We start from the raw sequence: 20,311 nt of genomic DNA on the forward strand, positions 1-20,311 counted from the left end.
TTTTTTCCTCCAACTCAAATTTTTCAGAACAGTTATACGTGAACAAAAAAAAAATCTAAGATTGCTATTTTATTTTTATTTTTTTTACCTCCTCCGACCCTAACCTTTGACACTAGTTGTCCGTAAACCAACTAATTAAAAAAAAAAGGCCTTATATTTAAAATCTTGAAGAATACACATATTTCTTCTGATGGGAAAAACTATGGATGTGGATGTGAATACAAAGTATAAAGTCAACAAAATGACATCAATAAATGTCTGATTTTACCCAGAAAACAAGTATATTTTTTTAAATAAATATAATCATTTTATTTCAGTGTCTATATTTAGTATCAATAAGCACATTGATAAGATGTTTCCGCTCATATTTCCTCATTCTGGTAAGTTATTGTGTGAATTCAGAAGATTAAGTGCTATTCAGTTTTTTTAAAGGCACCCCTAATCACCAGAAATAATCATTTGCACAGTGAAATCTGATTTTTTACTCAACTTCCTAATGCAAACTGCATGCAACTATATGTCATTTATTTATAACGTTACTACCAGCTTTGACACTTTTCGTATTTAGTGCTATTTTCTGTTAACATGTTTACAAATTCTCTTGCTGTGGATTCATTATTTTTTGTCTAAAATCATCAGTGGATATAGGTAAACGATAAAATGAAATGTTTTAAGAATGACAAATTTCCATTAGACTGTATGCAGATTTCAACAAAACCACGAAATAAAATATCCATGGACATATATGTTATCTTTAATCAATGAAAATTGGAACCCCTGAAAATAAATGAATCCATAGTGTAACTAACTTGAATCCTTTTTTAAGTGTAAAAACATACCCTTTATCTTGTTCATCACTCTTTTGTTCATTTTCATCAATAGTAACTTTTGGTGCAGGTGGTTTATCAAACCTAATATCCATTAATGATATAGGTCCCCCTTTCAGTGGCATTCTCTGTGGAGCATTCATTAACGGTTTCATCTGGTTTGGATTTGACATTGCTCCTCTTGGTCCTCCTCCTCCCATTCCTCTGGGATTTCCCCTATTTTGAAAATTTCCTCTCATCTGCATATTGTTATTCGGACTGGGTCCTCTCAACATCCTATTATTACCATTACCATTACCTCTCATATTCATGTTTTGCATTCTATTAAATTGATTTTGACCCCCCATCATGTTCCCATCCATGTTTTCTTCAGGAAACTCTTCCTCATCTTTGTCATTAGCCATCATTTGCACTATCTCTGGTCGTCTAAATGGATTGTCGACCGAGGACTGAAAAGAATTTTCAGAATCATCCTCTAAACACATGTCTTCCTCTCCACCTTCCTCTTGGAAGTTATCCCCTTGGCCTTCCTCCTCACCATACATACTTTGCTGTCTAAACTGATTTTCCGGAGTCATTGGTCTTGGACCTCTCATCAATGGTCCTCTGGGTCCAGGCATTCTATTCATTTGATTTTGATTCTGCATGTTGTTAAAGCCCTGACCACCAGGAAACCTCTGTCTTGGTCCTCCAAACCCAGATTGATTCTGGTTCATTCCACCTTTCGGTTGTTCATCACTGACCATTCTAATTTGACCTCTGGGACCAGGGCCTCCCATTCTCATCTGCTGAGAATTTTGCATTCTCATGTTATCATTTTGTGGAAAACGCATGCGCTGCCCACCAGGTCCATCCATTCTTTGTGGATTACTTTGTCGCATTCCCATTGGTCCACCCATCCTCACCTGGCCTTTGTTTTGTGACATCATACCTTGACCACCCATGCCTTGTTGATTTGGTGGCATTCCTTGTTGATTTGGTGGCATACCTTGCTGATTTGGTGGCATACCTTGATGATTCATTCCCATTGAATTCGATGGCATACCTGTCTGGTTATTAGGCCCCATACCAAGCTGATTTTGAGGTAATCCTGGCTGACTAGGTGGCATTCCTTGCTGATGCTGTAGCATTCCTTGTTGGTTGGGCATTGGAGGTTGTTGATTGGGAGGCATTCCTTGTTGTTGTGCCATCAATGGTTGTTGCATTCCGGGTTGAACACCTGGCATTCCTGGTGGTTGTGGTTGCTGTTGTGCCATGGCCATATGACTCTGGACAACTGTTTTTCTTTGCTGGATATCTCTTTTCTTATCCTCCATTTGTTGTTCATACTGTTGCCATTGTGCCTCATACTGTTTGAATTGTTCTTTATTTGGATGATCTGGAAATACATGAAATATATGTTAAATATTCAGACGACAGGAACGTGTGTTCATGAAGAATTTTGTTTACGAAATTATCTTTTTTTATTCAAATTTAGATAGTAGCAAGGCACCTATCTATGGAGACGCACCTGAAAGTATTTAACTGTTGTAATTTAGTTTTCACAAATAATGATGTTTAAAACTGATAGTAAGTTATACTGAAATGATTAAGACAAAAACAAATTTTGTCTTTGAAAATGTTTGGTGAAATTGATTACTGATGTGTGAATATAAAGTAGAAGGTTCTTTCAGGAATAATGAATGGAAAATTGGATATCCTGGGTAAATAGGAATTTCTTTCAGAAAATATTTGTCAAGTTATCAAATTTCAAGAAAGGATTTATAAGCCCCAATATTCACACTATTATGCATTAATCATTTATTACTCACTGAGGTATTTTCAAGGTATTTTTTTAATTTGTATTTAATTATTTATACCAATCCAATCCCGAGTGATCAGATATCAGCTAAAATTTTAAGAAATTTCAAGATAATAAGATGGGGTGAATAAACACACATTACAGTGGAACTTTAAGTCATTACAGAAAGAGAAAATGGAAAATATTAATAAACAATAAAAAATAACTGGTTGATTCACACACAAAAAAAAATTCATTAATCATTAGAACAAGTAGCAATATGAAATAAATACTTTGATTTTGATTTTTCCAGTCTTCATACTGCTGTTTCCATTGACTGTACTGTTGCTCAAACTCTGATTCTTCTTTCTGTAACGCATCAAACTGTACTTTTGGATCTTCCCCTGTAACTATAAAAATATTTGTATTAACCTTTTTGTACACAGAAAATAATTTTCTGAGATATGCCTTGCCTGATTATATTCAGTAGTATTTTTTTGGTACCGTACCAGGTGCTATTAAATTTTCTGAAAGTATACAAATCCTGAAAAGCCCAGCTGTGTGAAGACAATTCAACTAGAACAAATATTTTCACATATCAATTAAATACATGTAGTTTGAAAATTTTGGTCTTTACAAAAATTTTAAGTGTTTCCTAACTCCAAAATGTCTACATCTATCAATGACTTCTTCCTGTTTATTCAATTGTGGGCTGATTTTATGTTTGTAGAAATTTCAAATGCTCCTTTTTAGGCATCTTCGCTAGCCAAGGGTTACGATCCACTCTCGTTCTCTTCACCCTTGGCGGATTGAGATAAAATTTCGGAGACAAAAGGTTAGGATTTTTATTGGTTGCAGTCGGAACTCACTGCATCCAATCAAAAAGCGCCTATAACATGATCACGTGTAAATGTAGAAAGTGTTTGTAAACAATTGCCACGTGTTTATTGTGCAAAAAGTCTTTAAATTCTTTAAACATACGACTATATTTAGTGACAACTTGAATGTTTTTAATCAATTAATAGAAGTTCCTGTGTATGTTTCATGCACAAATGCATGAATGTTGACGTATATTTTCGTTTCTGGCTTTATCAAGTGTGTAGGATCTAGACGCTACCGTGTTTTTACCTCCAAATTGAAGAGTTCAAGTGCTACCATTGGTCAAGAATAATGTATTCGGAATGGGCGTGACTTTAATCTTCCGATAGACGGCACAACATTGTTTTTACAAATGTTGGCTTAATCTGCCAAGGGTGAAGAGAACGAGAGTGGATCGTAACCTTTGGCTAGCGAAGATGCTTTTTAGGCATATGACAGAAAATTTTGTCACAATACATATTTATACATGTGATATACATGATATATGTATAATCAAATCCTAATAATGTTTGAAAACGCCTTCATCATAATTTAAAAGGGACTGTTTTATTTACCAGGAGCAGCAATCTGTGGTTGCTGGTACTGTTGAGAATAGTCAGCCCATTGTTGCTGTGGTTGAGCTTGTTGTTGAGGCCACTGTTGTGGCCATTGCTGAGTGTGTTGCCACTGAGCAGCCTGTTGCTGTAAATCTGTTAGTTTCTTCTGTTCTTCTGTTGTGACGGGTTTAAGTTCTTCTTGCTGCAAGAAAGATTTAAAAAAAAAAATACTATTTAGTCTTTTCCATTGAAGCAAATTATTCAAAACACATGATGTTGAATGTAACTTCATTAAAAAAATCAAGGAGCATTTATTTAAACAGGTTGGAATCCCTATTATTGGTGGAGGAAGTTGGAGTGGCCGGAGAAAACCACTGACCTTCGATAGGAAAACTGACAATCCTAGTCAATTAAGATTGGAGTCAAGTGCACCCGCACGAGCGGGGTTCAAACTCACAACCTCAGTGTTGACTGGCTAGTGATTACAGAATTAACTACTTAGACCACTCAGCCTCTGATGCCCCCTTGCTTTATTGAAAACCCATTTGTGGCCTTCAGCTGTTATCTGCTCTTTGGTGGGGTTGTTGTCTCTTTGGTCACATTCCCCATTTCCATTCTCAATTTTATTCTTCTTTGTTTTACTAGTTCTTACATGTAATATTATAAAACTACCAAATTGTTTTATTAGTATTATCTGCCAAAATTCAATGTTCTAAGACCAAACTTCAAAAAAAAATAATTGTGAAATTCACCAATTCATGAAAACAATTTCAGACACACCTGAAAAATAAACCAAACCACAAAAACTAAACATTGCCCAATGAACCATGAAATTAAGGTCAATGTTAGATGAAACCTGCCAGTAAGACATACACACCTTGCAATCCTTCCTCAATATACACACCATCTATATTTGACCTATGGCTTATAGTATCTGAGATAAGGAATTGACAAAGAAAAACATCTCGTTCACTGATCCATGAAATTAAGTCAAGGTCAGTTGACCCTGAATGACATTATGACATATTGAAAGTCAGTTTTAATTTTTTTACAGTGATGATTTCCTATATTGAATGTAGAAAAGCATTTCAAAGATATCATAAGTATTCAGTGGCCAACCCAGAACTATTTAAAAAGGGGGGGCCTGCAACAGTCATGGCATGCTTCAGTGATTCCCAATACATTTGTATAGTAAATCAAAAAAATTCCAACGAAAAGGACGGCACCCCTGGATCTGCCTATACTATTTGGAATATTAAATAGACATGTAAATTTTATTTTGTTACATTGTATATCTTACTACAACCTACAGGCATATACTTAACATATTTATCCTAATGCTCATTATATTAAATAAATGAGTGTTTTTCATAAGCAGTCCCAGAACCATGAAAATTAAGTCATGGACAATGTACATATAACAGACAGAAACTTTAAAACATACATTGTAATTAAAAGGACAGTACAAATGTAACTGACTAAGGTATCTGCATATATATAAAGTGTGGGGCGTTTATTCATAAAATTGAAAACTTGTCTTTTAGTACAAATGTCCACCTTACTGTCCTTATAGCTATATATTCGCCTTTACTTGACATCACAAAGGTTACAGTAAATTGTCGGGTCAAGCAGCACAGGTTTCCAAAAGACAACTTTCGAGTTTGATGCATTTCTGTCAAAAAAGTTTAGTTTGAGTGAACACCATTCAAACATTTAAGGGGCATCTTCACTTCCATTCCCATGTTGAGCAAGGATTTGTATACTATGCAAATCCTTGTGTTGAGTGAGTGGTTTGAAAACTATAATAATGCTATATTGCACTAATTGTTAGGCAAATTGAATTCTCATAATTTACAATCAGCACTGCTGTCATCAGGGAAATGTGATTAAGTGCCTACAGAATAAAAATTATTTCCAGTTTATCCTGCACAATGGTGATCACTAATTTTTTTCTGGTTGATGAACGTTAATAATAATAGTGCAAGGATACAGGCAATCCCCTAGATCTGGAAAATGATGTCATTAAGGTGGTGACTTGACAAGTTTTCTCTGGTTGATGAACGTTAATAATAATAGTGCAAGGATACATGCAATCCCTTCGATCTAGTAAATGACGTCATAAAGGTGGTAACTTGACAAGTTTTCTCTGGTTGATGAACGTTAATAATAATAGTGCAAGGATACAGGCAAACCCTCGGTCTAGTAGATCATGTGTTACTCAACTCCTAGAAGTTCTGGATGAGTGGTCAGAATTAATTGATAGTGGTTTTCCACTGGACTCCATTTTCCTTGATTTTTCCAAGGCGTTTGATACCGTGCCACATCAGCGTTTATTTTTGAAACTTGAAAAACTTGGAATAAAGGGCTGCATTTTGAATTGGATAAAAAGTTTTCTATCTGGGCGTAAGCAATGTGTTCGTATAAATAATACAACATCAACATGGTCAGACGTGGTGAGCGGTGTACCTCAGGGAAGTGTTTTAGGACCAGTTCTTTTCTTAATATTTATAAATGATCTTCCTGATGTAGTAGAGGGTATAGTAAAAGTTTTTGCTGATGATTGTAAAGTTTATTCTAAAGTCTCGTCAGATTATGAGCGATGTAAGTTACAGGAAAATTTGGACAGATTATGTGAATGGTCAGATATGTGGAAATTAAAATTTAATGCTGCTAAATGTAAAGTATTGCATATTAATCCTGACAATGACCTGCAATATCGTTATACCATGTTGGATGAATCCGGAAATTTTATTGCATTATCTACAGTGAACGAAGAAAAGGATCTGGGAGTAACTTTCGAGTCTAATTTGAAATTTGAAAAACATATAAGTGATATTTATAACAAAGCCCAAAGAGTGCTGTCTCTTATTAATCATTCTTTTGATTACATGGATCAAGATATGTTTCTTACTATTTATAAATCAATAGTGCGTCCACTGCTTGAATATGCGACATGTGTCTGGTCACCGTATCTTAAAAAAGACATCCGCAAATTGGAATCTGTACAAAGAAGGGCCACAAAGCTGGTAAAAAATATTTGTCATCTTAATTATGAAGACAGGTTACGTTCATTGGGTTTGCCAACCTTGGAATATCGTAGGGATAGGAATGATATGATACAAGTCTACAAAGCGTTGCATGGTATAGATGACATCGACTGGATGAGCCTATTTACTTTAGCACCATCTAATAATACTAGAGGTCACTCATTAAAACTTTTTAAAAAACAGTGTAAGACAACACATAGACTAAATACTTTTTCAATTAGAGTAGTGGATCAGTGGAATAACCTGTCAGATTTAACGGTGACGGCAAAGACTCTGAATAATTTTAAGTCTGCATTAAATGGCGAAAATTGGAACCTATATAAATTCATATGTTCGTGTTAAGTGTTTCAGCTGCGCACACCTAAATAAGTATTTTTTGATAAGTTTAATATATTATATATAAATATATTATAATGAGATGAGAAATCATATACGACAATCCAAGATGAGGGGTCAGTAGAAGCCTTTGGCTTATGTAACGACCCGAAGATAAAGGTATAAAGGTATAAAGGTATAGTAAATGGTGTCATAACGGTGTGCGATTTGACGAGTTTTCTCCAGTGAGGACAAACTCAAAAGTTGATAAGGTGTATAATAAATTTAGTATGAATATTTTCCTCAATCTGCCTCAGTAATCAGGTCATACTCATAGGCATAGCCATTAAACAGTTAAATAGGTTATTAAATATTTATTTATACCTAGTTTTTTAACTACTAAGACGTGTTTGACCGCGATTGTTACCTTTTCTTCTTCTGCAGGTGGTTGCGGTGGTGGTTCTGGGGGCAATGGAGGCTTTTCCTCTGACGGGGGTGGTGGGGCTGCTTCTGGCAGAGGTGGCATGCTAGTGGGGACTGGTGGCTGTACGACGCCGGCTGGATTTTGTGCTTGATTTTGCTGTTGGTAGTACCACTGGTACATTTGCTGTTGATATTGGTTATATTGCATTTGTTGGGCTGGAGCAGCAGCTCCCATTTGTTGCCAGTTGGGATACATTTTGAGGTTTATGCTTTGTTTTAAAATCGAAACAGCGTGGAATGGCGTCGGATACACTGAAGATTATCTCCCTTGCATTAATTTTTTTCCTTGGTGTAAATAAATACCACAAAGGATAATAAAAATTAGAACAAGAAAGTACCTTTTTAAATTTTAAAATAGAGACTAAATCAAAGAAATGGTAAATAAATACTTTTTAATATATTATGACAAAACATAACCATTTACTTCTTATTCTAAGTCAAAAGATAATTGATTAGACCAAGGATTTGTATCTTACTATACAAATCCTTGATTAGACCTTATAATGTAAATCCATAAGTGCTTGGGTAATGGACCCCCTTTTTTATTTTTGGAAAATAATAATTGAGTCCAACTAAATAAACGGCTGTAAAAGAACAAGAAAACATTAAACTAGTGATATATTACAGAATATTTAGTAAAATATTTAAGAACAAAAAAGTATAAAAAAGTTTAATTTTGGATCGACCCTTAAAATTTGGACCTCAATGTAGACCAATTTAAAAATGGGACCCAATAATATTGGGCCAATATCAAAAATAGTAATACAAGGTTGAAACCCCCAAACATTAAAGACTTTACATGAATCCTATTGAAATTGGTCAAAAGATTTGTATTCATTTTCAACTTAAGATTTCTTTGGTTGCTATTAATCTTTCAGATTTGGAAACTTAGATTTGGAAAATAGTTTTTTTTTAAATTGTAACATAAAAGGACTATAAGGAACACACTGTAAATTGGTGACTTTAAAGAGCTTAAATTTTTATATGAAGATTTACATTTCTGCTGTTGTTTTTTTCTATGGTCGGATTGTTGTCTCTTTGGCACATTCCCCATTTCCATTCTCAATTTTACATTATTTTTTCAACTGATTTCACTTTCTTTCAAATGTATGATTGTTGTTTAGTCAAAACATTTGATCAGTATATTGGCCTTTTTTTTTTTAAGTGTCCAATTTTTCTTTTAGAACTTCTGAGTTAGTTTTCCACTGTCTCATTACATGAGTTTAGCCACTGAACACTGTCTTTAGCATATTTAGTCATATTGACATATGCAGTTTAATTGAAATAGTTATCAAAAGTACCAGGATTATAATTTTATACGCCAGACGCGCGTTTCGTCTACATAAGACTCATCAGTGACGCTCAGATCAAAATAGTTGAAAAGCCAAACAAATACAAAGTTGGAGAGCATTGAAAGCCATAATTATGTTCTTTCTCGATGTATTTTTTTGAGGTCTATTTCGTCATTTAAAATTGCCTTACCTTTCATCCCCTAATGCAGTTTGTGTTTATTTCGGTTAGAAGCAAATGTTACTGGCATTTATCTATTAATCAAAAACTTCAAGTTGATCTCTAAATATGTTTTTTTTTTATTTTATTGATTTGTTAGATTCCTGTTTAATTTTATTCAATCCATTGGTGACTCTGTCCATGAAACAAAACAAAATCTTTTCTTTTATTGTAATTGGTACCAAGAAACATAACTATTTAAAGACATTCATAGGAGTATATCTGTTATGTACCTTCTAAAGACCACTCCTGTACAGGTTATTTCAGATTGGCACCAAAAGTAGCGGCACTTTCTTAAATATCCTTCAAAGAAACAAATGTGCCAAGGTTGATTCCTTTTTATTTGGTTTCAGGAATTACTAAAAAAATTGTTGGACAGTACACTTCTACTATCTGAACACCCAAATTCATGACCATATCCAAGAACAAAAGAAAACAATGCATAAAGCAATCTTCAAAACAGTCTTATATTTTGATACATTTTTGTATTAATATACTTTGACCTATAATGGTTTATTTTTACAAATTTTGACTTGGATGGAGAGGTTGTCTCATTGGCACTCATACCACATCTTCTTATATCTATGTGTATGATAACTATCCAATCATGTAATTGAGCAAAGTAGAAAGGAAAAAGGTAAAATAACTAAAATACAGAACTCTGATGAAAATTCAAAACGTAAAGACCTTGATTAAATGGTGAAAATAAAGTTCCAAACGTTGATTCAAGGAAACTTTAAGGACTTAAAACATGTGAAACCATTTATTTTCAAGCACTTGTCTGAGAAAACTTTTTATTTTGTGAGATTAATTGTAATTTTTTACAAGATTTGTATCCCCATAGAGATAATGTAACATACTTATCAACTTTTTAACAGGTATGACAAGTCAATTAAACATATATCTAATTCTTCCCTTGACAGAAGGATGGACAAACAGACAAATGAATGAAAGAACAAACTAATAAACAAACACACAGATAGAAAAACATAATGCTGGTAGTGGGGTATAAGAAGCCACACAGAAAATAGGTTATATTTATGATTTTTTTTTAATAAAACAAACTTTAAATCTTATAACAATATTTTGCTATTATTTATATAAGCACATAAAACTGTAACCTGGTACATTGTTTTGAGTAATAAAGATTTTATTATAAGTGATAACATCGTTTAACACAGTTCAATTAAGAAAAACCATACCCGAAAAGGTTTATATTTTTTATACAAAGGGAGATAATTATTATGGCCATAATATTTAGTCAGATTAAGGCATTAAGCTGTATAAATTTAAACTGCGGATAAACAGATCTTGTTTGAAGAGCTTAATATAATTGATAAAATTACATTACCGGTATAACAAATAATTATACAATAAATATATACAAAATAATACAATAATAGAAGTATATAAATGTAAAAAAAAATCTGCAAATAAGATCTCTATAAATATAAAAAAGAAGATGTGGTATGATTGCCAATGAGACAACTATCCACAAAAGACCAAAATGACACAGACATTAACAACTATAGGTCACCATACGGCGTAAAGCGTAGAATAATTATTTTTTGATACAGAACAACAACAAAAATGGCATCTTTAGTTAATATCATGAATCAACGAATCAACTATACAAAATAAAATTCAATCCCAGCATTGCTCTTTCATCCTTTTTAAAGGATTTAATTTGGCCAAGGGACATAATTAAGTACATTTTTATGGTAAAATTCTTGCTTTGATATACTAACATAACATATATATCTAAGTACTATTCATTGCTGTTCTCAATCCTAAATAGATAAAGTTTTCATGTCAATTGAATGATGAACATTTCAGCTCATATTTTACTGAAATATAATTATGACTTACTGATTGTAATTTTCAGCAATGATAATTTTCTTGCTATTGATTTTCTAAATTACTTGAATAAGAACATATTAATTTTAAAGCAACAAAACAAAAAAAATCATTTACAAGGGTCGTAATGTGGTACCTTCATGACGATAAAAGGAAAAAATTCTTGCCAAATGACGTTAACGGTAATTTTGGTGTATGACAGTAAAATGTGCACTTTCTTTAAGACGATAAAAACATGACTGATTTTGACCAATCACGTTAATTTCTTTCCAATAATGAAGGTAACGACAATTTTTTGAGAACTCCGACGAATCTTGGTAAAATTTTAACCAATTTGACGATAACAGTAGCCGAAAATTATTGTTTGACGCCTGACCTTAAAGGGCATTACGTAACCCACATTTACAGGTCAACATCACATGCTATTTGATAAAAGAAAAGAGTTCCAAGGTCCCCCTTTGCACAGATTTTAGTCAAAAGTTCTTTTTTATAATTTGTCTATAGAATTGTAGGCTGAATAGCACTTAAAAAGCAATTTTTCATATAATTAATACTTTTCCAAGGTACATAACTCTTAAAAAAAATAGTTGATCATCATCGGTTTTGCAAATGTGTTCAAGCCATGTAAACCTAAGCTTTGATCAATAATTTTAAAAAAAAAGTTTGGCAAGAATTGTACATGTTATTAAAGCACTTGCAAAGCAAATTTCCAAGTAACTGATATTTCCCAAACAGAAATATTCTACTCTCTATTGTGTAAACAAACTATGCATTGATGATGAATTGTCATAATTATGGTGAAAGAGGGTGAAATAATAGATTGCTTTCAACAAAGCGGGAGATAGTTTCCTCCAAATGGGAGACTGCTTTCATCAAAGTCGGACATTGCTTTCTTCAGCTTGGGAGATTGCTTCCATCTTAGTGTGCTTTTTTCAAAGAGAGAGATTGCTTTTTATGAAGAGGGAGATTTTACCTTAATATTAGAAGAGTAGTTTTCAGAGGTAGATTTTAATTCATAGTTCTTTAATTGTGACACTCCCACAAATACCTTGTGTCAGCTTATATGTCTGTACAGACTGTTTATTTTATCATTATTGTTTATCTTAGTGTAATTTTTACAAGTTGGTTGTTGGCAATTACTATTGTGTTTTGTAATTATAATCAAAACATACATTTTAAAACTAACCCATTAGGGGAGATAACTCATGAAAATAATTGATGTGAAGTAAATGCACTCAAAATAAATTACATATTATGCATTAAAAATCTATTTAATACATTAAGAACCATTAGAACAGTAAGTGGTTATGAGACTAATTCACAATAAGGTGACCTTCAAACTTGAGACTGCCTGGTTTTCAAGTTAAAATTTAATGATTATAGAGATAGTTTATGCAAGGAAAGTCCAGAAACAAGTTCAAGAATTGACAGACACTCGACAGATCACCATTAAATGCCACAATTGAGTACTCTGTTATTCTTAGTAAACCAGAATATCTGAATACAGATATCATCTGATTTTTCTGTTTGGATTACTATGCACTAAATGACAAAAGAACATAAACATGATATATTGTGAATTCATTATTTTTAACGGAGTACCAATGCAATTATTCATGGATTTCATGGATAAAGGTGAAAATATTTGAATATCCAACATAGTAAATTTTTTCTACAGACAATGACAAAACAACAAAATCAAATATCCATGAAAAATACAATTTTTCATTAATCCATAAAAAATTGATTCACATGAAAATAAATCCACTGTAACCAGTTCTACAGCTAGTCAGAAGTCAACAAACAGAAGATTCTAAGCAGATTCATACACAAAATTGACTCACTCTTGTAGAGCTTCTGTACATTTCACTAGATGACAGTGCCTTTATTAACTTCTAGTACACTTTGTTCATTTCTAGAGTATTCTCAAGTTTAATATGTTATGTAAAATCAATTCTGTATGCCATTTTATACAATTGTAAATTGTGGAAGCTATAAATAACAATTTTGTATAGTTTGAATATGTACAACTTGATTCTTAATATGCAACCTATGATGGCATTTGGGTATACCCTGTTATATTGTATATAAACACAGGCTGCAAAAATCCTACATGACAACAGGTTGACGATGCCCTGCTCTCTGCAACAGTCTGTCCCGTTCCCTGTTCATACTAATGGTGAATGACTCTTGTTGATGGTATCTGTAAACTTTGATGACAGCTACTACTGATAAAACAACCCAACAAATCCAACAGATCCAGGTACAGAACTGAAATAATAGATGAATATATTGTGGGTCAATGAATTATTTAAGTTATTTCACCAGTTATCTTTTTATTTACAATTTCATTAATTGCAGATTCTGACTTAGCAACTTGCTAAATGAATATATTAACAGATAAAAGTTAGACGGTTGTAGGTCATTCTTGCAAGTCCTTTAAATGTGGATCAACTTAAAACTGAATGCAATCAACGAATAAAACCTTCAGGGTCATAACTACAAGAGTAACAAGACTCCTTTGTTTTGCATTTATATATATCATTAAAGTTGACATGAATAAATCTAAATCAAAATCATAAATTATTTTTTGTAATTTATCTGTAACGTTGAAAACCTTACCGGTATGTGAAAACATTAATTTCTTGCAATGGGAGATAACTTCCAAACAATGGGAGATAACTTCAAATTCATATTTAATTATACCTGAGCCATCATCATTTCCAAGTAAAAGTTAGATGTATTTATGTCTTTTTCTTCAATAAATGTCACAAAGTCTCCAAGTTCACAACTGCAATATATAAGTATAACCTTATAATCACTAAACAATCATATTTTTACACTAAATGTGCGATAAAATTAACCAGATGCTCCGCAGGGCGTAGCTTTATACGACCGCAGAGGTTGAACCCTGAACGGTTAGGGCAAGTATGGACACAACATTCAAGCTGGATTCAGCTCTAAATTTGGATTGTGATTAAATAGTTGACACAGCATAGGTTTCTGACACAGAATGAATGTGTTCTAATGAACTTAAAATTTTTGTTTCTCTTAGAGCAATTCACTATGCTGTTGAATATAAATCCTCTCAAAAAAATGTTTGAAGAAATTTTCTTTTTTATTTATGAAATTTCAAATGAGAAAAATTGAACCCAATTTTTTTAATCACATCCCCCTTTCCCTTATTCCAAAACTAATCTCAATTAAAATTTCTAATGGAGTTTGCAACAATAACTACTCATTTAAATACATCATAAAATATTAAGATGTAAAAAAACTGCTTGTTATCACTGAATGGTAAAGATTATTTTAATTTATCAGTTGGTAGTAAAAAGTGAATATACATTGTATATTGTATATAACAAAGATTTAAGTTGATTCTGGACAAAGAAAGATAACTCCAATTAAAAAAAAATCTTGCTATTGCACAATATTTTGCAATTAGATATTTCTTGCTTACTATTCTGGACAAAGAAAGATAACTCTAATTAAAAAAAATTTTGATATTTCACAATATTGTGCAATTAGATATTTCTTGCCATTGCGCAATACTGTGCAATTGAAAAGACTTGCTATTACACAATACTTAATATAATAATTTTAGATCCTGATTTGGACCAACTTGAAAACTGGGCCCATAATAAAAAATCTAAGTACATTTTTGGATTCAGCATATCAAAGAACTTCAAGATTTCAATTTTTGTTAAAATCAGACTAAGTTTAATTTTGGACCCTTTGGACTTTAGTGTAGACCAATTTGAAAACAGGACCAAAAATGAAGAATCTACATACACAGTTAGATTTGGAATATCAAAGAACCCCATTTATTCAATTTTTGATGAAATCAAACAAAGTTTAATTTTGGACCCCGATTTGGACCAACTTGAAAACTGGGCCAATAATCAAGAATCTAAGTACATTTTTAGATTCAGCATATCAAAGAACCTAACTGATTCATTTTTTGTCAAAATCAAACTAAGTTTAATTTTGGACCCTTTGGACCTTAATGTAGACCAATTTGAAAACGGGACCAAAAGTTAAGAATCTACATACACAGTCATGACAGTTAGATTCAGCATATCAAAGAACCCCAATTATTCAATTTTGATGAAATCAAACAAAAGTTTAATTTTGGACCCTTTGGGCCCCTTATTATGTTGGGACCAAAACTCCCAAAATCAAATCCAACCTTTCTTTTATGGTCATAAACCTTGTGTTTAAATTTCATAGATTTCTATTTACTTATACTAACGTTATGGTGCGAAAACCAAGAAAAATGCTTATTTGGGTCCCTTTTTGGCCCCTAATTCCTAAACTGTTGGGACCTAAACTCCCAAAATCAATACCAACCTTCCTTTTGTAGTCATTAACATTTTGTTTAAATTTCATTGATTTCTATTTACTTAAACTAATGTTATTGTGCGAAAACCAAGAATAATGCTTATTTGGGCCCTTTTTTGGCCCCTAATTCCTAAACTGTTGAGACCAAAACTCCCAAAATCAATCCCAACCGTTCTTTTGTGGTCATAAACCTTGTGTCAAAATTTCATAGATTTCTATTAACTTAAACTAAAGTTATAGTGCGAAAACCAAGAAAATGCTTATTTGGGCCCTTTTTGGCCCCTAATTCCTAAAATGTTGGGACCAAAACTCCCAAAATCAATACCAACCTTCCTTTTGTGGTCATAAACCTTGTGTTAAAATTTCATAGATTTCCATTCACTTTTACTAAAGTTAGAGTGCGAAAACTAAAAGTATTCGGACGCCGGACGACGACGACGACGACGACGACGACGACGACGACGACGCAGACGCCAACGTGATAGCAATATACGACGAAAATTTTTTCAAAATTTGCGGTCGTATAAAAAAGAAGTACCAAGTAACTTCTTATTTATCTACAATGTAATATTTCTGTTATTCAATTTCATTTGGTTGTTTTGCCAATTTCTGGTATAATAAAATTACATCGAAAAAGAATGAACAATTAAGATTAGAAATAGTAAGCTTAACTTTAAGTTTTTATTAATCTTCAAATGGATAACCCAGTAAGAATTTAGTAGGCCGCATTGAGGCATGAATTGTAAGGTTATGAGGGTGGGCAAATCTTATTCTAGGTGACTGATTTGTAAATGCAAACTATCTTATTTCTGATTTCTTTTTTGTTCTTGTATTATAATATGTCATGATTTATTGAAATAAATATTGAATGCTGCAAGAAAAGAAAAAATAAATCATGCTAGAGGTGAGATTGATTTATTGAATGATTGGTGATAAACGCCACTTTCAACACTATTGTGCTTTTTCCTGGCGGTGAGTTTTTATTGGTGGAGGAAGCAGGAGTGCCCAGAGAGAACCACAGGGGATAAGAGTATATTTGTTTGTCAACTCAAGATATAAAGAACAAAAAGGCTAAAAGGAAGCACTCCCACCAGCAAAGTGGAAAGGAATTAATATAAGTCGAAATAACTTGTTTCCCAATCCACTATAAATAAATATTCTTAAACTAAACTAAAGAATCAAAAATAAGTGATGTCCTTCACTTTTTGTTTTTCAACTACCGGTATGTTACATCATTTTTTTGTTTTCTTTTATAAAACCCTACATTTAGGTAGAAGACTCACTTTATTCCTTCGTTACTTATCAAACCACACCATTCATTAAAGCCAACACTCAGTGTAAGGGATGAGCCAAACAACATCAGACAAACCAGTAGACTCACTAGAGCTGTGACAAAACAATCCAACCATGACCTGTAAAACATATTTTTTAAAGTATATCATTAAATAATCTAACCATGACCTGTAAAATATATTTTTTATTTTAAAATTATATTATAAAATAATCCAACCATGACCTGTAAAATAAATATTTAAAATTATATTATAAAACAGTCGAACCATGACCTGTAAAATATATTTTTAAATTAAATCATAAAACAATCTAACCATGACCTGTAAAATATACCTTGTAAATTATATTATAAAATAATCTAACTGTACAGTCATCGATGACCTATAGCTGTTAATTTAATGTGTTATTTGGTCTCTTGTGGAGAGTTGTCTCATTAGCAATCATACCTCATCTTCTTTTTTTTATATAACCATGACCTGTAAAATATATTTGTTATGCCCCACCTTCGATAGTAGAGGGGCATTATGTTTTCTGGTCTGTGCGTCCGTTCGTACGTCTGTCCGTCCGTTCGTTCTTCCTCCCTTCGTTTGTCCGTCTGTCCCGCTTCAGGTTAAAGTTTTTGGTCAAGGTAGTTTTTGATGAAGTTGAAGTCAATCGACTTCAAACTTAGTATACATGTTCCCTATGATATGATCTTTTTAATTTTAATACCAAATTAGAGGGTTTACCCCAATTTCACGGTCCACTGAATATAGAAAATTATAGTGCAAGTGGGGCATTCGTATACTGGGGACATCTTCTTGTTTAAATTATACTATAAAACAGTCCAACCATAACTTGTAAAAATATTTCCATAATGATAACACAAAATGATATCTGATTATCATGATTATCATGATTATCATGATTATTGCAAATACAAATATCATAATGAAATAAATAAAAATGTGGTGCATGCTGGACTTTTAGGTTCTTGCTTTCTTGGAGTAAATAATTCACATGTAACTGCAATAAGTATCTGTTTAAAATGACTTGAAAGAATAAACAATATATATCTGGTATGAACATGGAATTATTTGAATCTGGCAAAATTTTAAATTCTGGAAAATTGTTTAGAATGGTATGATGAAAACTTACTAAACTACATTTTGTTAGCCATTTTACATTCACAGATGTATAATAATTAATGTCACAGTCAATGAACCAGCTAACCCTCTTAGCCATCACACAAGGATAATATAACCCTATTTTGATATGTTAGTAATCACCAAACATTCTTAAAATTTTCCAGAATTGAAAATCATTCCAACTTGATAAAAGATAAAAATAAGATAAAAAAAAACCACCATAAACCTAAATAGTTACACATTGATCACCTCACTCAAATAATGACAACTCTTTTTTATCATTGACACACTTAAAATTTCCTAGGTTTTTTACTCATTGTTGGTGATCTGGATCAACATGACAGCCATTTCAAAAAAAAAACTTGTTTATAAACAATTTTATATATTTTTATATTTCCATAAACATATGCTATTTAATAATTAAAGGAAAACCATTAATTTACAACAAGGAATATGAAATAAAAGATACAGTGAATAAAAAACTATTTTTTTTAGGAAAACCATTAATTCTATAACAGGACATATAAAATAAAAAAATCAGTGAATAAGGAAAACCAAAAGTTTTACAACATGGAATATGAAATAAAAGATAAAGCATTTGAATACAAAACTATTTTCTTTCGAATTTTGAAATTATGTGTTCAAAGAATAGAATTTCATTCTGTAGTGTACAATGTATGTAGGGGATATAAGTTCTGTTTCCTTTAAAAATGTCCTGTACCAAGTCAGGAATATGGCCATTGTTATATTATAGTTCGTTTCTGTATGTGTTACATTTTAACGTTGCGTCGTTTGTTTTCTCTTATTTTTGAGTGTAAATTCACATTGCGATAAGACGTGTCACGGTACTTGTCTATCCCATATTCATGTATTTGGTTTTGATGTTATATTTGTTATTCTCGTGGGATTTTGTCTGATGCTTGGTCTGTTTCTGTGTGTGTTACATTGTAGTGTTGTGTCGTTGTTCACCTCTTATGTTTGGTGCGTTTCCCTCAGTTCTAGTTTGTTACCCCGATTTTGTTTTTTGTTCATGGATTTATGAGTTTGAACAGCGGTATACTACTGTTGCCTTTATTTGACACTTTATTACACAGATTTTTCCCATAATTTACAATTTTCCTTAGCTAATGTGAAGCAGAAAAATACTGTTTGATTTCATTGGATTCCCAAACTTTTCAAAACAATCTATTTAACAAATTCATGAACATATAATTAGCAATTATTAATCTTGAATTGCAATTTGTTTCCCATCTCGTGATAACATTAAGTCAAAACATTATACATGTATATGTATAAAAATACAACATCTTTGGGGAATGTTGTCAAATAAATAATTAATTATAAGCTACAGTTCAGCAGCTAGCTACTAGGCTTAGTAATTATAATACAGATTGATTGAAATTTTGAGTTAGAATTTCTTTAAGAACAACTCCCTTCCTTGTCAATTACTGTACCACAACCTTAAAAAAGACACAACATTTCACATAAGCAGATACAACAAATAAGCTTACTTGACTGTTAGTAATTAAAACAAACTAAAAAAATATTTGCAATATACTAGCTTCAGCCAAGTTCAGGCTATACATACCCATCTATATTTTTGAAGAGATAAACTGATTCCCACACAATGTAGAACAGGGATAATAACATAACAATAACACCCATGAATATATTGAAACCACAAGCACTGTCTCTCCCCCAAGAAATGTGTTTTAGTTCTTTAGTTTTGTTGTCAAACGTTCCATCAGCATAAAGTAAACAATGTCCATTGAACTCCTTCACATTTGTAGCGATTGGTATAAATATGAAGAATGACACAATAAATGAGACCAGATATGCTATCACTTGTGTTAACAGGAGTATGTTCCCAAGTCCCATTTCAACAGAACAAAGTAAATGTGCAGATTCAGTATGAAAATGTCCTCCAGAGCCGAGGTAAGTTTAGTTTCAGTTTCAGTTCGTCGGGAGTTGGACGTCACTCAAGTCACATGACCCAAATACATGACTTCCGGTGTACACAACAATGTCGAGCGGTGATGCAGACTCAACAGTGAAAACAGAAACAAATCCAGGTTAATCCTTCTTTATTCTAATAATATAACGCATGCAATTGACACTTGTACATTGTTCAATCTTAAACTTAAAATTTTAAGTGCATGACAAAATTAGAAGACGACCAGTTAACAATTAACAGGCACAACCAACCACACTTGCACATGTAAATAATTAGTACATGTAGTACAACCGATACCAGCCACATCATACTTTTTGATATTTTTTATACGACCGCAAATTTTGAAAAAATTTTCGTCGTATA

General features: G+C 32.3%; 3 protein-coding genes across 5 annotated transcripts in view; 1 reads left to right on the top strand and 2 right to left on the bottom strand.

Moving 5' to 3' along the window:
• Positions 1-8,153, bottom strand: part of LOC139516223 (YLP motif-containing protein 1-like) — a 39,790-nt gene extending 31,637 nt beyond the window's left edge. For both annotated transcript variants that reach the window (XM_071306186.1, XM_071306185.1), the window contains exons 1-4: positions 7,812-8,153; positions 4,041-4,224; positions 2,901-3,017; positions 840-2,205 (exon numbers count right to left, since the gene is read on the bottom strand). In XM_071306186.1, coding sequence (XP_071162287.1) covers positions 840-2,205; positions 2,901-3,017; positions 4,041-4,224; positions 7,812-8,063 — 1,919 coding nt within the window. In that variant the 5' untranslated portion in view covers positions 8,064-8,153. The remainder of the gene's footprint in view (positions 1-839; positions 2,206-2,900; positions 3,018-4,040; positions 4,225-7,811) is intronic.
• A 2,255-nt stretch (positions 8,154-10,408) lies between these two features.
• On the bottom strand, positions 10,409-19,990 carry LOC139516227 (transmembrane protein 179-like). Of its 2 annotated transcripts, XM_071306205.1 has the most exons (6): positions 19,583-19,987; positions 16,858-16,986; positions 13,940-14,024; positions 12,609-13,504; positions 10,914-12,458; positions 10,409-10,818 (listed from the first exon to the last, which is right to left on the bottom strand). In XM_071306205.1, exons 1-4 carry the CDS (start codon positions 19,870-19,872, stop codon positions 13,343-13,345), a joined length of 666 nt encoding a protein of 221 aa, XP_071162306.1. In that variant the 5' UTR covers positions 19,873-19,987; the 3' UTR covers positions 10,409-10,818; positions 10,914-12,458; positions 12,609-13,342. The 2 variants fall into 2 exon arrangements, with proteins under 2 accessions (XP_071162306.1, XP_071162305.1); XM_071306204.1 differs by having other exon boundaries at positions 10,914-13,504; positions 19,583-19,990.
• LOC139516225 (pre-mRNA-processing factor 39-like) overlaps positions 19,976-20,311 on the top strand; it is a 45,719-nt gene continuing 45,383 nt past the window's right edge. Inside the window, exon 1 of the mRNA XM_071306196.1 lies at positions 19,976-20,066. Coding sequence (XP_071162297.1) covers positions 20,018-20,066 — 49 coding nt within the window. The 5' untranslated portion in view covers positions 19,976-20,017. The remainder of the gene's footprint in view (positions 20,067-20,311) is intronic.

This window comes from Mytilus edulis, chromosome 3, assembly GCF_963676685.1.
Source record: "Mytilus edulis chromosome 3, xbMytEdul2.2, whole genome shotgun sequence".
Classification (NCBI taxonomy): domain Eukaryota; kingdom Metazoa; phylum Mollusca; class Bivalvia; order Mytilida; family Mytilidae; genus Mytilus; species Mytilus edulis.